Genomic DNA, 15,421 nt, shown 5'->3' on the forward strand with positions numbered 1-15,421 from the left:
CATATATTTTCACACATGCAACAAACATACTCACTCTGGTATTTAAAGACACTGTGTAGAAGATAGGAATCCTCAATTTTAGGGACATCTAGTGGTTGTAGAGGGTAGCGCAGACAGATAGCTCTTAAAATAAGCTGTGTATGGACGACACTGTGAATGTTTCACAAAGTGGCTTTAGAGTAAACTTAAACTGTGTACTCTCCTTCAGTTTTGTCAAAGAAAAGGTTTGACATTGCATGCACCTGAAATTATCCAGAGGGGCTGTATGTGAGAACACAAATGAGCCAGTTGCTCCGGACATTTTCCTGCTGGCCACCTAGTAAACTGTCAAGAAAATGTCAGAGTGAGCCCATGTGAGAATACAGAAGGAAAAATATCTGAGAAACTCAAGTTTCACAGTGAGCAAGTTGGCGCATTTCTAATATGGGATGGACCCAAAACTGAAAAAACTAAAGAATACAAATATCTCAGGATGAAAAAAGAAAGACCAAGAGATTCCAGGGCTTTTGGTGATAAGGGCTGACGCCGGTGTTGATGTGCTATGAATAAAAAAAAACATGATTTCGGTGGTGGTATTTAAATTTGGACTCCTGCATGATCGACCCAGGCACCACACTTTGCCTGGGTCGAATGTCCTGACCCAGACAATCTTTTGCTGTGTTCTTCTTATGTGAAAGACAAACTCTGGAGAATGTCCGGACCCAATTGTCCAGAGTTGATTTCAGGAAAAAGGCTTATCTCACATTCAGCCAATGTTCAGATGAAAGGCTCAATGGCAACTCTACTGTAGGGGCTGTGTGATTGGACCCAAATCTCTTATCCCGAAAAGTCCTTTCAAATCCAGAAAACGTTACAATACAATACGTTTAAATATATTTTCTTTAAATTCAATGAATAAATAGTATATATATAAAATGCCTATTTCTTACTGCAGCAGCAGCTCCTGACTGCACATTACAGAACCCACTGTAACACCTGAACACTTTGTACTGTGCTGTGCATCACATCAGGTCCTGTCTGCTCTGTGGGGTTCTCTTATGGTCCTAAGTGAGTCCAATAACGAGGGAGATAATGAGGATGACCAGACATAGTCCAACACAACCTCCTATCAGGATCTTCTTCTGCATGGGGGACAACGAGAGGGGAAACAAGAAGACTGGAGTCAAATCATAATTCAGTGGATAAAGGAGAGAGAATAAAAAGAAAAGGAGTAGAGGAAATGTTGCTGCTGCACAGTGTTTGATTAGAAGTGGGTAAATAATTATACAGATCAGGACCCTTGAAGGGAGTTGGGGTCATGTGGTGCATGGAATTCCTTCACCTTTGAGTGCTGTTACAGATATTTACCAAGAGGTGGCACAGTTGTTCCACTGTGGTGGGTTGTAAAAAGACGGAGAGTTACATGGGATAATTACACACCACTCTCTGTGAATAGGGTGAATGAGGAGCTGGAGCCAGCAGGTGGTTAGCTTAGCTTAGCATTGAGACTGAAAACAGGGGGAAAGAACTGGCCTCAGTCTGTCCACAGAAAAGATCTCCACCAATGAGCACCTCTAAAGTTCAGCTCACTGATTAGCATGTTGCATCGGTCTAGTTTAAACATGTATCCATTACTTTTAAATGTCTATTTCAGCTTCGGTTCAGTTACTTACCTATTTCACGACCTCTCAGCTGCAGGTGATGTTCAGGTGTTACAGGACTCTCACTGTTCTCTGTGCCGTCTGCTACTGTTTTCATCTGCTTTTATTTCTTTGTTTGTAAACAGGATTACGCAAAAAACTACAGGACGGATTACCACAAAATTTAGTGGATGGATGAAGTATTGGTCAGCAAAGAACCAGTACAATTTTGGTGTGGATCCAGATCGGGGGGCGAAGCCAGGAATGTTTTTACCCCGCTGTCTTTCACATTGCAAGATACAGTGTTTTCTGATGTTTCCCAGGAAATCATTTGTGGATCTGGATGAAAATAAATCAGGCACATTTAAGGAACTGATATCTATGAGTGAGAAATGTGGTGCAGCTTGATTGAATTCATTGGAACTATTGAGCCTTGACGGAGGTATGCGCTCCTCTGAGTGCTATCGTAGTTTATTTATTTTTAACCAAATAATGATTGTATTTTGTCAAATTAGCTGAGGCTACTTCCCGATTTTCATTTGTAATCCCAGATAACTGCGGAAAGTAGCCGTAGAAGTTTCATTTAGTGATCTTTGTCATTTCTTATTATTTGTAGATTTTGTTTGGTATTACTATTTGTTTGAATTTTCATGTGTCTTTAAATAAAACAAATACAAATTGTCCCCAGACGTATGCATGCCCCTGGCTGGGTATCAGCGCTGCAGACTATGTCAAATACACTCACGACACACATCTTCTACATGCAGAATACATGCCAAGTGAGCATGCACACTTTATACAGAACATGCAATGCCTCTAAAGGTTTCCATTTGACAGGCTGTTCTTGAACATGCATCGTTTTGTTGTATTTGTGACTCACCCTCCGTGCTTTACTCTGGTATTTTACCGCCTTCTTCGTGTCTGATACTGCCCTCTCCACATAGTCTACTGAGTGCTCCACATTGTACTCTATGCGGTCTATCATTTCCCCCTAGGAGAGGTTAGTGGAAGACATGCAGACAGGTGGAAGAAAGAGGGGACCAGATGTGGAAGCAGGAGAAGGAGTGGATACAGGTGAGGGGAAAAGAGGGAAAGAAAAGAGAGAGGGGGAAAAAGAGAAACGATAACATGAGAGTCAGTTTGTAGACTGTGTGCTTGTTGCATCTCACCCGTCTGCTTGTCTTTTTCAACTTTTTGCATTTTGGGATTCTATCCTTCGCCTGCTCCACATACTCCTGAGCGCCGAGCACGCTCTGCTCAATGTTGTTCACCAACTCACCCTGCAACCAGACAAGAGGAGTCATTTAAGAGGCGGATGTTTCAATGGCGAACACGATATTTGCTTCACATTCGTGTGGGACTTTGCCCCATATCAGCAAGAACGCACATTCTGCACCATCTTCAATCACACGAAGCACTGGATTTCATAGATGCATTTTAGAATACGAATTACAAGAGACATCTTATGAATGATTAATGCATTAGATTTATACAGCTCTATTATGTATATATTCTAAAATGACAAATAGATTAATTTTTATTGTATGAGCCTTTCAAAAGTCATGTTTAAACCACAGACTATAATAACGATGGATGTTGAATCTCCACTTCGTCCCACTATCCAGAAATGAAGCTAAAATATCCCAGATATGAACGCTGCCGTATTGCACATTTAGAGCCAGAATCTGCGTAGTGGCGTTCTGGGGATGAAGCCGCGGCAGCGAGGTCCCGTTGATACACTCACTTGACCAGTCACAAGTCAGTCTCAGCTGTCAATCAAGACAATTCACCTCATTTCTATTGCATCAGATAACTAATTAAAACAAAACTTGATAAACAAAACCTAAAATAACACAAGCATTTACTCTGATTTTTTGTATGATACTTGTTCCAACCATTAACATGGAGGAGGTGGGATTTATGACCTATACTGCAGCCAGCCACCAGGGGGCAAAGACGCTTTGGATTCACTTTAGGGGAGCTGTTGTGTCATCCATCTTTATATACAGTCTATAATTTAAATCAGCATTAATAAATCAATCAATCAATCAATAAAGACCCAGTATAGTTATTCAGCTACTCTTCTATTCAAATGGCTGTTACGGTGAAACAGTGCGTCTCTCCATGCATACATTCCAGCAACTGTTTTTCAGTATAAGTATGAAATAAATAGAAAAATGAGGAATCACAAGAAAATTACCTTTCCATATTAGAAGGGGAGCGCTGTTCTCTGTTCCCTAGAGCTTAGAGTCATTGTTGTGGTGATAGTGTTGTGGATGAGAACAAAATGAGGGAAAGACAATAGAGAGCGTCGAAGACAGAGAGAGCAAGGCTGAGAAAGGCAAAATTAACAAACAGACCAGACTCAGGTATAATCTTGAATTACATGACTTGATAAAGGAGGGGTTAGTTCATTGAATTATTTACATTTAAAGCACTCAATTTGTGAGCATACACACACACACACACAATACAATTATTAGTCAATTCAACAATTATCACCCCCAAAATAAAATCATGAAGAAAAGTTTGTTATTGCTTTGTCCTGTCGCCTCAATTCAAGGACATTCATCATTTTCTCTTATTCATGTGTTCTCTCGCTCCGATTTCTTTTTGCATTATTCAGACTGAGTATTTCTGATGATGGAAACAGAGTCTCTGTGGGGGTTCATCCCACACACACACACACACACACACACACACACACACACACACACACACACACACACACACACACACACACACACACACACACACACACACACACACACACACACACACACACACAGGCCTACAGATTTACCTGAAGCCCTTCACTTAACTGAAAAGAGCAAAGGCGACTATGTCATTTGAGGATTATCTATATATGTGGTGTGTGAAAGCACATACCACTTTTAACATTTTCATTAATTTTTCAAAGAATAATTCATGGTTCTTGATGGAAAATATCAGACATGTTTAGGGGACTGTTAAGTGTGTGCAATTTTGGTGGAGATCCAAATAAAAATCTGGATCTAGTAAATTAAAATGTGGTTTCAGAAGAGGACTGTTGGGCCTTGGCAAAGGTATGCACTATACTGTTCAATTCTAGTTATTTTATTAATTTTAAATCTCTACCCTCCACAACAGCAGGTGGATCACCAATTTATGGATGTATTGAGCTTGAGACAAATATTTTGTCTGAGTGAGAAAGGATCAGCGTCCTCACCTGACTCTCCACCAGCATGGCCATATCCATGAACATGTCGTGAAGCTCTCTAATACTGTTCTCCAACTTGATGATCTCAGTGTGCCGCGTCTCGATCTCGTTCATCGCTTGCTGCGTGATGTTGTCCATAATGATCTAAGACGATGTAACAGAGAGATATAGTCAAATATGATAAATAGATAGATTTGTGTGCTGTCAGTTTGCATTAGTTGTATCGCTCACCCCTGAAGTGAAGATAGCTGGGTTGTCACTCTCCAACATGCTCTCCAGCTCCTCGTTGGTTGTATTTCTCCCAGCTAAAAAGACAAACACACAAATCAGAATAAACTATACAAGAAAAGTGCTCATGGTAGATGTTAGATTTACAAAGTGTGCTACTGTTCCCCAGAAATTAAAACAGTGGAATGCAATGCTAATGGATTTAAAACAGAATCCTCACCTACTTATTCAGAAACCCCTCCGTCTTCTTATTAATTTGAGTACACAAGTTAATTATCTAAATGCTCTTTCTGTATTATTACATTTTTAATTTAATGCTGTATTTCAATGTTTTATTACTGTATTATTTCATCCCCCAATGTTATTTGCCTCAATCCTGAAATGTGTTAATCCAGTTTCAACCATGTGATAACTGTTCATTGAAAAGTGCTATATATAGTTTTTTTATTAAGCTTATCTTTATTATCTAATCTACTGACCCAGCTTGTAGCACATCTTACTGCTTCTTCCTGCTGATGTGCTTGCTCCTCGTCCATCTTTATTTTCCCCGACAGAGTTGTCCTACTTCATAATCATTCCCCCTGCACCTGCGTTAATATCCTTGTGTCTGAGTCCGCCTGCAGAGCTGCTTCTCACAGGCTCCATTTCAGCCCCACTGACACTGTAAGTCACAGTCAGACTCAATCTGCATCATTGCTTTGGACATTTCAAATCCTCTGTCGAGCTATGTCGTGTACATACAGTATGTTCTGTCTCCAACCCTGCAAACCCCCAAAACTATGAGCTGGGCTATCAGATACTGTCTCTTTGTTGATAAGACCATGTCATTATCCAGGTAAACATATATATAGCCAACAAGAACAGGAAAAGAAGAAAGAAAAGTAATTTAACTTCTTGTCAAATGGATGCAAGATATGAACATGCTTGTAGGTATGAAAGAGAGTGAAAGCAAATATAAAATCTCAGTCGTGCAACCAGTTCAACCCCTGACAAATAACTAATGCACGATATATTTCACATATCACAACACTGTCAAAGATGAAAAGAAACTAGTTTAAAAATAGTCAGATCTTTCAATTAAATAAAAACAATACCACAAGTCAAATTCTGGAACCAAAGTTATCGTATCATCAGAACTAGAATTACCATCGGTTGTATGCCTCCACCAACCAGTGCAGTTTCAGTCTACATACACAGTTTTTTCCACACTCATATGAAGTCACCGTGACATTTGACCACTGAGTTTTAATCAGTCAATCTTTGAGTACAACTGAAAATTGTACCAAAAGCATAAAGCCTCCAATGACTGGATTTCGCCAGCGTGGAGTCATAAAAACATTATTAAAAGACCAGTGTCTAGGAGTTCTTAGTATCTAGCTAAACAATTTCACTGAATTAATTTGTCCCGTCCCTCAGATATATAACCAGACATGTTATCAAGGAGGTGACAAACCAAAGATGGCGGTTGTGTGAAACATGTTCTGCCCTTCCCCCCAAACAACTAATCACCCGCCGGAACAGGGAAATGTATCAAGAACTGAAGCAACCAACTATTTTCTTTAGGCATAAACCCTTTGATTTGTTCAAGTGCTCTGGTTTGATGAGCCGTCGACATCAGGTCCTGGCTCTTGATTGAGCCGTAAACGTGGTTAGTGTGGTTATTATTTTGAGAAGGATTTGGTCAATTATGACTCATGATACATGTAGTATTTATGAGCTGTGATCACTGAAAGTGAAGTAATTGCTCTCTCCACGTCCATTATCCCGAAATAACTACCCCCCTGTTGCCAATTTTTCCATATATAATTTTAATATATGATACGATTTTAGAATACAGGACCATATGAATATCCCTTGTATATTTAAAGGACTAATAGTAGTAGTTGTAAGAAATATAAAATAAACCTGAATGGTTCTGCACAGCCATCTTTGCCAGATATCACTTTAGGAGGCAACATCTATTTATGAGCTCATCACCACATCAGCGATAGTGGGTGTCTGTGTGTTTATGTGTGATGACGCCTGGTGGTGGGGGCCTCAGTGGCAGAACAGGTAGTTTGCTGGTGAGAGTTGATGGTCGAGAGTCAGAGCCAATGATTGCCTTCATGAACAGAATACTGATGAAGCTGCTCTCTAACATTTACCGCTGCATTAACGTGCGACCGTTTGACATTTTTTGCTACATTTTGCTTGGCACATTGTATGCAACAAAAATTTCAAATGACGATTTTCATTTAATTGCGGTTAAGTGGTCCAGCTGTTTCATTACTGTGCTTAGGAATCTACTCATGTTCAGCGATGACATTTTGCCGTTTGACAAATGAGAGGACGGACACGTCGCGCGGAGGAGCGAGGGACCACGTTCACCTCATTACTGTGATCAATTCCTCTTTTCTCCCACAGCGTCTCTGATGATAAATAATCTCTCTATCATTAAGGCTAAGACTACAACATTAAAGAGGGTCAAAGTTAGAGTTGAAGGACGGAGAGCAGCGACAATGAGTCATGGATAATTGTGGAGGAAAAAAAAAAGGAAACGAAGGCACTCGTACCCTATGTATCTCACTTCCTACACACACACACAGGCTTTTTTTTAAAGCCCTGACAGGCTCAGAGGGAGGCTCTTATTTGTTACCATGGAGACCTAAACCCTGAGAAACCTAATACGAAGCCAAGAAGTCTTAGCATTTATGGGCTATTAAATCATTCATACAATGTTGCTACCAGTTACAGTATTATTTCATTTCCATTGTTATGTAACACAAATGAAGTGAGACCCCCGAGGAACGGAGAGAAAAAGGCAAATCACACAAATCTTCATGCATACAGAGTGACAGAGGAAAGTGATTAGTTTGCTTTTGTACTACGCAATTTCACCTGCAAAGGAATGAGGGAAGCATGTGCAGCTTTATCTACAATTGTATTGGACATTCTGTTTGTGAATTTCTCTTTTTTCCCAGGAGTTTTGAATGCACCAGCCCAAGTGGCATCCGCTGGTAAATAATACTTTTGAGGATAATGCAATTGTTTTCATATTGACAGAACAAATGTCACTATCTGCAAGAGAGGGTGTTGGAAGAATAGGATTATAGGCAACTATTTCATTTGCTTTGTCACCTTACTGTATATAGTGGGTTGGTCTCAGAACCGTACCTATTTATTTATCAATTGTTTGGTTGTAATTAATTCATTTCTATTGTTGTATTGCTCATTTTTATTATTATTTATCCATTTTAATTTTGTAAGAAGGGTGTCAAAGAGTCTTTGCTGAAAAGTCATTACCTCTGTTACCTCTCAGCTGCAGCAGCATAGTAAAGGGAGGGGGCCAATTGTGAGTAAGGGCATCTAGAGTTCAAAAATAAGTCTGTACATAGGTCATACGCTCTATGACTAGAAGCCAGATCTAACCAATTCTTTAACTGGAGTTCCCCAAACGTTCCTTTGTGGTCCCACATCTCAGCGGAAACGTTTTGGTTTTAACACAAGGCTGTTCCGGCTTCAGCGCAGCACAGTATACGAGCAGCTGTTTCAGCAGACTCCAACTGATGCGTGATTTGATTTTCATTACCTCAGCTCTCAAGCTAGAGAAGCCAAACTCCGGCACTAGAGATGAGGACTTAGAAAACGAACAGGCTGTTGCTGACATGCTCGTGGGTTGCTGCTAACTAAAAGCAATTAGCCATAATAGATGGTTATCTGCTTTAACGGCATCAAACCAGAGCATAGCAGTGAGCGTGAGGGAACTTAGAAAACTAACACGCTGTTGCTGACATGCTCATGGGTTGCTGCTAACTAAAAGCAATTAGCCGTGGATGCTGACCACCCAACAGCTTTACCGATGAACCTTTGACTCAGCGGCTACACCTTCCAATAAACCATTGGCACAATAGGTTAGTAAGTCAAATGAACCTTTGGAAAAGGAAGCCCTCAGTTCGGAGACATTGGTAAATAGGCTACTTATACCATAGGAGACTAGATGGCTACTCGCTTTTACGGCATCAAACCAGAGCATAGCAAGTGAGCGTGAGGGATAGTATCGGGAGACGCATGACACCCTTTGACTTTTGATGTAAACCACTTTTATTGTATTTTATTTCCGTACAGGAAAACCCCTGTAATCCGTGATATAAGGTTTAATAAAAAGCGTCGTTGTTGAGTTGTCTGTGGCAACGCACCAAGCACCAACACATACATTTCTTCACGAAGAGGACACTGCTACGCCACCGAAGGTTAGCTCCAGCGCATCCACACCACAGCAATATTACTGACGACCTTAGGGCACACACACCACATCTCAGGGTAGAGAAGTGCTGTAGGGACCTCTCCCCGGGTCTAACCAGGTGGTTCGGGCTCGGTATGTATAGGCCTTTTTATAGCTGTTAAAAGGGTTTTTAGGCGAGGGTTTTCTGTACAGTCTTCTTCTAGTCTGTGAGTCATTCAGACGCCCGCACCGGAGACAGACCTGTGAAGCGGCATCACAGGGGGCCTCCTTAGGGGGTCTGAGTCGACTCACAGAGGCCAGTGGAGAGTATCACATGAGAGGGCCGTCTCTGCCCCTCTCCCCTTCCTGCCTCCGTACGCCTCGGTGCTCATACGTCGCCTCAGGTCGAGGATGAGGCCAGTGAGCGAGGACGGGCGCACAGGGGTCCACGGTAGCAACCAGACAGGTCAGAGAAAATTAGCCGACTGAGAGGTAGGTTCTCTCCTCTCCTCCTTGAGGGCTACAGGCCCGCTAGCATAGTCCAGGAAGTCCGTAAGTGCTACAGGCGGCAGATTAATGAACGTGCTGTCGCCGGCTCTGAGGGCAGCCCGTCTTGTTAGATCCCTGAAAGCGACACAACTCTCGACAATACACACCAGTCAAATGACAATCTCCCTCAATCTTACTGAACCCACCTGTCTAATCACTGGATATGGATGTTAATATATGGATGATATGTTAATCAATAATTACCTAAAATGATACAGAACTGCTATTGTGCAGGCTTGGAATGTGTCATTTGTATTTAAATCAAAGAGATGCATCTTTAAAGGAATAGTTTGGGAGATATGCATATTTGCTTTGCTCGGAGTTAAATGACAGCATTGACATTTTATGTGTCTCTACATCCAGGAAATGGTTTTCTTTGTTTAGAGTAAAGACTAAAATCAGGGGAAAACCAATAGTTTGTCTCTGAACAAAGGTTAAAAAAAATCTGCCAAACAGAAGGACTATTTCTTCATCAGGAGCAGCATCTTCTTGGAGCCATGCATTATTCCCTAGGAAATCTGTGAAAATGTATAGAAAATACCTTATCTCGCAATGTTAAAGAAAGGGAAACAAATAAATTAACAAACCAACGTACTGGGGTGAAAGCAACTTCCTTGTTAGAGGAAATGAAAGATATTTAGACAGGCTAGCAGTTTCCCCCTGTTTTAAGTCTTTGTGCTAAGCAAAGCTAACCATTACCTTGTCTTCTGATTTACCAGACATTTAGGGGCATCAATTTACCACTTAAATGTCCATCGGCCACCAGCATTTTTCCCCCCTTTATATCAGCAGTATTTATTTAGACGTGGGGTTAATGTGGCTCTGTTAGCCATGCAAATGTGTGGGAAATGCTTTTATCTTGACACTGATGTGTTTACACAGTGTTGCTCTCATCTCTGTATCCAGCAGGTTGGAGTACAGGTGAACAGGAAAGGGCGAACGCGGCAGAGAAAACATTGATTCTCTCACAGACCAGACTAGATCTCTCTCTGTGTGTGACACACTTATTGATTCACACACAAACAAGTAAAAGGAGTTGACACAACAGAAACACATCTCTCTTGCTATAAAACCCTCAAAGGAATTAAATTGTATTTAGATTGATCAAAAATATGGATCAAATGTAATCTAAAGGTTTTATTTTTGCCCTTCCACTGCGTTTTCATCTTCAATCTCTCCCGGAGCATCTAATCCCTTCCTTGACGACAGGTGATACAAGCTGAGGCCTCCTGTGACTCCACCAGCTGACAAATCAAATCCAAATGGATCTGGAGGAGCTCAAGGAAAAAGTGAGTCAGGCCTGCGTGCGTGTGTGTGTATTCAACTCCACAAGGAGGGTTTGTGTTCGTCTTCTTTTGATTGGACCACATTGTGTGTAGGTATACTGGGTGGAGCTCACACATGCAGACCTGGCCGCAAATGTCCACTCTAAACTGACAGATGGGCAGAGAAAATTACGTCTACGCCCAGAGGCCCAGTGACATAACTGCCCCTGCTCACCTCTGCTATTAACACTAAGTGAGTCACAGTGTTCCTTTCTGAATTTGTGTGTATGTGTCTTTGTGTATAGGGTGACTCTATCACCATGACCATAGGGGGCAGCTGGCGGCGTGCTGCCTGCCAGGATGCCGTGGTAGAGGCTGTGTCAGGAGCCTGGGGCCCAGGGCCCTGCGGCTAATACCTGTCAAATCATATCACACATGCGGCGTGACACAAGTGAGAGCAGCGCAGATCTGGGTCGCGGTAACCTGGCATGAGCATGCATACGGCTGTGGGTGTTGGTGATGTATGTGTTTTGGAGAGTGCTCTGAGTGTGAGAGCTGTTGTTTTGGTACACCACATCAGACAAATTCAAAATAAAATATGGATGGGGTAAACTGACATTTCTGTATAAACAAAATGAATAATGGACACTTATTTGTTTTGTTATTTTTGGTGGAATAACAACACCGGATGTGCCCCAGGTGTTATGGTACACTTTGCATTGTTTTATGAGTTTTTACATATATTTTGTGTAAAATATTTATGATTTGTTTATGTCAAAGTCTGTGCTCTGTGTTTTACTCATAGACTTAGATAAAGATAGACGACACGTCTTTATCTCCTCCCACTATCCAGACATTAAGCTAAAATATCCCAGAACACTGCCATCTTGCGCCAATGTCGTCATTTGTCGCCAAAGTCTATGCAGTAGTGATCGTGTTGTGACGCCACAGTATCGAGGGCCTGTGGATACATATACTTGACCGACATCAAGTCATGCTCAGCTGTCAATCATGACGTTTCACCTGTTTTCATAATATCAAATAACTAATTAATGTCCCATCTACTAACATGGAGGAGGTAAGGTTAATGACCTAATCTCGCCTCCAGGGGGCGATGTGAGACAAACAAAAACATTGGAAACAATTTCTCTATCACCCATCATTCATACACTGTCAGCACAGCTGTCATGGGCAATGTTGGGGCTCAATATCACCTCTTAAAGTGGACTGGAGGAGCCAAACCACCAGTTAGTGGACAAATGTTTAATGAATCTCTTTGCTAAATCAGTGCTTTAAAGGGGACATAGCATGCAAATTCCACTTTGTTAGTGCTTCTACACGTTAATGTGGGTATCTGGCATGTCTACCAACCCAAAAACTCTGGGGAAAAAACACTCGCGCGTTTTGTTATAGTTCCTCTAAGTCAGAAACGTCATGCTTGAGCGACTCGATTGCGCTTCCTGGGTTTTGTGTCGTAACAAGGAACTGGAAGTCTCCCTACATGGTCTTGGCCCACCCCCCCCCCCGTCCCCCCACACTCGCTACGCCGGGTTTACACCGGAGGCAGCGAGGCTGCGAGGCAGCGCAGCGCCGTTCCCAAGCACGCAGCCGGGCTGTTCACACGGGACGAGCATTTCTCCACTGGTCAGCCCGCGATTCACTCACATGTGGCATTTGTCTGGATCGTTGGGACTGGGAGGCTGCAGCAGCTGCTCGGGAGCGACCGCTCGCTCTCCCGTGCGTGAGCTGGAATTTGTGTCAGCGCCACACAGCCAGCAGTGTGGAAGACTTCCGCAGTGTTCAGCGCTACTGTAACCCCCGAACCCCGACATTCAACGGGTACAACAACAAGCGGAGAAAGCAGAATCGCGGGCTGACCTTATATATACAGTCTATGGGGCTGACCAGCGCGGAGAAATGCTCGTCCCGTGTGAACAGCCAGGCGGCTGCGCGCTTGAGAACGGCGCTGCGCTGCCTCGCAGCGGTCTTCCACACTGCCAGCTGTGTGGAAGACTTCCGCAGTGTTCAGCTCTACTGTACGCCGGGTTACAGTAGTTACGCCGGGTTACAGAAGTTACGCCGGGGTACACCGGACGCGGAAGCGCCGCTGCAAGGCAGCGCAGCGCCGTTCTCAAGCGCGCAGCCGCCTGGCTGGTCACACGGGACGAGCATTTCTCCGCTGGTCAGCCCCATAGACTGTATATATAAGGTCTGCCCGCGATTCTGCTTTCTCCGCTTGTTGTTGTACCCGTTGAATGTCGGGGTTCGGGGGTAAATGATGGTCTTCATAGCCCCCCCCCCCCCTCTCTTTCTCTCTCTGTCTATCTGCTTGTGTGCTTGTAGTGGATGGGCAGAGGGGGACATTTAATTATGTGATTGGGAAACTTTAAACTCCAGGACAACAGAAGGGGAATACAAAGTATGGGATGCATATTTGATAATTTATATCATATAAAATATGTAATTTATATCGTTTAAAATCATGGGGGGAGAGGGGGGAGGGGGGAGCTGGCTCATTAGCATTTAAAGGAACAGGCACTCAAAACAGGTCACTCGGTGGAGGGCTGTTTTATACAGGGTAAAAAGGGTGCTGTTTGAAATGATCCTTGTGGTATTTTGACCAAAGTATGTTACAGACATTTCATTAAGACCCCAAGGAACCATATCAACTTGTGGTAAAATGGGCATGCTATGTCCCCTTTAAGAACTTGAAAACTTGAAAAAAAACAAACATTATGACTGAAAATGAAAAGATGTTATGGATGGATACAGTGATGACATGTACGCAGTCCCAGGTCTACTCACTGATCTCCAGCTGCCTCTGGATGCGTCCCTTGCAGCGCTCCCTGTAGTCCGACTGCGTGGTGTTGTATTCGGACATCACCTCGACAAACTTGCGGGACAGTGTGGAGTGCTGGAGACACAGTGAGGAACAACAAATCATTTCACTTAAATATACAAGAGTTGCCATTGTATAGTGTCCACACTGAAAAAGTCACAAAAGAAGTCAGTGTGCACATTAAATACTCATACACATTATATTTTTTTCAGGGTGCTGTTGATGGAATGTTTCATAATGCAATACACACAGAAAATGGAGAAACAGTAACAAAAAAATGTCAATTAAAAATTGGAAGAGAAGCTCATGGCTGCACAATTCTTAATAAATTGCTGGTAGAAATGAGAAAGCTCAAGAAAACTAAAAATGCAGGTGTATAAAACACTTAGCTTTTTCATGGGGAAGTTAACTGACAGAGATTTTTCCAAAATTGAAGTTTGACTGATCCTGATTTTCTTCAACCAGAACTGCAGTATACTATGACAGTAAGTATAATACATACTGTGTACACTTGTATGTACTGGGACACAGTTGTTGATTCAGCAGGTGTCTTCCTACCTGTGTTTTACGTATCCTCAGGTCAGCTGATGACCTGTTCTGTCCTTCCTCTTGCTCGATGGTTTGCTGGATACCTGCACAGATAAACAAAAACATATATTCAGTCACCTGGTGAGTACTCCACCTCAAAATCTACCCCAATAAAAATACAAAATAGTCCACATTTTGTTCATTTTGCAACAAAACAGTCTTGAAGAAACAAAAAATATTGGTGATTTTAGTGCCATCAGGTGTCGCAGCAGTACTGGGCCTCACTAAATAAGGGCTTCCTTGTTAACAACGATGAAAATTATCTATGGCTTCTGAAATAAGGGTTGTTTTCCGTCACATTCAAATCAGCAACTTACAATTGTGCAAATTAAGTTGATTTGCATAATGTGACTTAAAAATACTCATATGTGCAAATCACATGTAGACATTTCACAGAAAAAAGTAAACGTAAGAGGTTGAGGATAAAATTAAAAAAAAATTCTTACATGAGCTCCACTTTCTCTCTCTTTGAACTTTTAGCGTTTCTCTCCATAGCTGATATTAATTGAGATATTCCAACATCTACCAGAATCACCATCTGCATTATCTGTCAGCTGGTTTTGAAGAAATCCTCTACCTGAATCCCATTACATGGTTTGAGAATTGCAAATGAGATGGTTACAGCAAATAATGTTGCTTCCCTCCATGTCGAGGATTTATCCCCAGGCGCAGTTTGACAAAGATGAGGTCATTTACACACAAACACACATCAAGCGGTTACGCAAAGGTATCCTGTGGCGACAATTGATGTGAACTGGAATGAAGCAGAGGCCTGTGATGCAGAGCCTGTTCCGCCTGAAAGCACTTGTGTCTAGCTTGTGTATCATTGTACATACAGCAAATGTGCACACAGCTCTATGTGCATTTATATGAATGTGTGTATATCTGTAGGCATGCAGGACGAGGGATATGGGCTATTATCTTCCAGCTTTC

At 42.2% G+C, this 15,421-nt stretch overlaps 1 protein-coding gene across 6 annotated transcripts in view; it reads right to left on the reverse strand.

Moving 5' to 3' along the window:
• The window catches only part of stx1a (syntaxin 1A (brain)), a 57,504-nt gene that overhangs the window by 4,090 nt on the left and 37,993 nt on the right, over window positions 1-15,421 (reverse strand). The window contains exons 5-10 of one of the 6 annotated variants that reach the window (XM_034604379.1): window positions 14,459-14,532; window positions 13,867-13,975; window positions 5,050-5,123; window positions 4,828-4,962; window positions 2,789-2,899; window positions 2,500-2,610 (exon numbers count right to left, since the gene is read on the reverse strand). In XM_034604379.1, the coding sequence (XP_034460270.1) occupies window positions 2,500-2,610; window positions 2,789-2,899; window positions 4,828-4,962; window positions 5,050-5,123; window positions 13,867-13,975; window positions 14,459-14,532 (614 nt within the window). Of the gene's footprint in view, window positions 1-834; window positions 1,122-2,244; window positions 2,611-2,769; window positions 2,900-3,819; window positions 3,952-4,827; window positions 4,963-5,049; window positions 5,124-13,866; window positions 13,976-14,458; window positions 14,533-15,421 lie in introns of those variants that run through there. The other 5 variants (XM_034604376.1, XM_034604378.1, XM_034604373.1 and 2 more) reach the window with 5 other exon arrangements.

The sequence above is a fragment of the Hippoglossus hippoglossus genome, chromosome 13, assembly GCF_009819705.1.
Source record: "Hippoglossus hippoglossus isolate fHipHip1 chromosome 13, fHipHip1.pri, whole genome shotgun sequence".
NCBI lineage: Eukaryota > Metazoa > Chordata > Actinopteri > Pleuronectiformes > Pleuronectidae > Hippoglossus > Hippoglossus hippoglossus.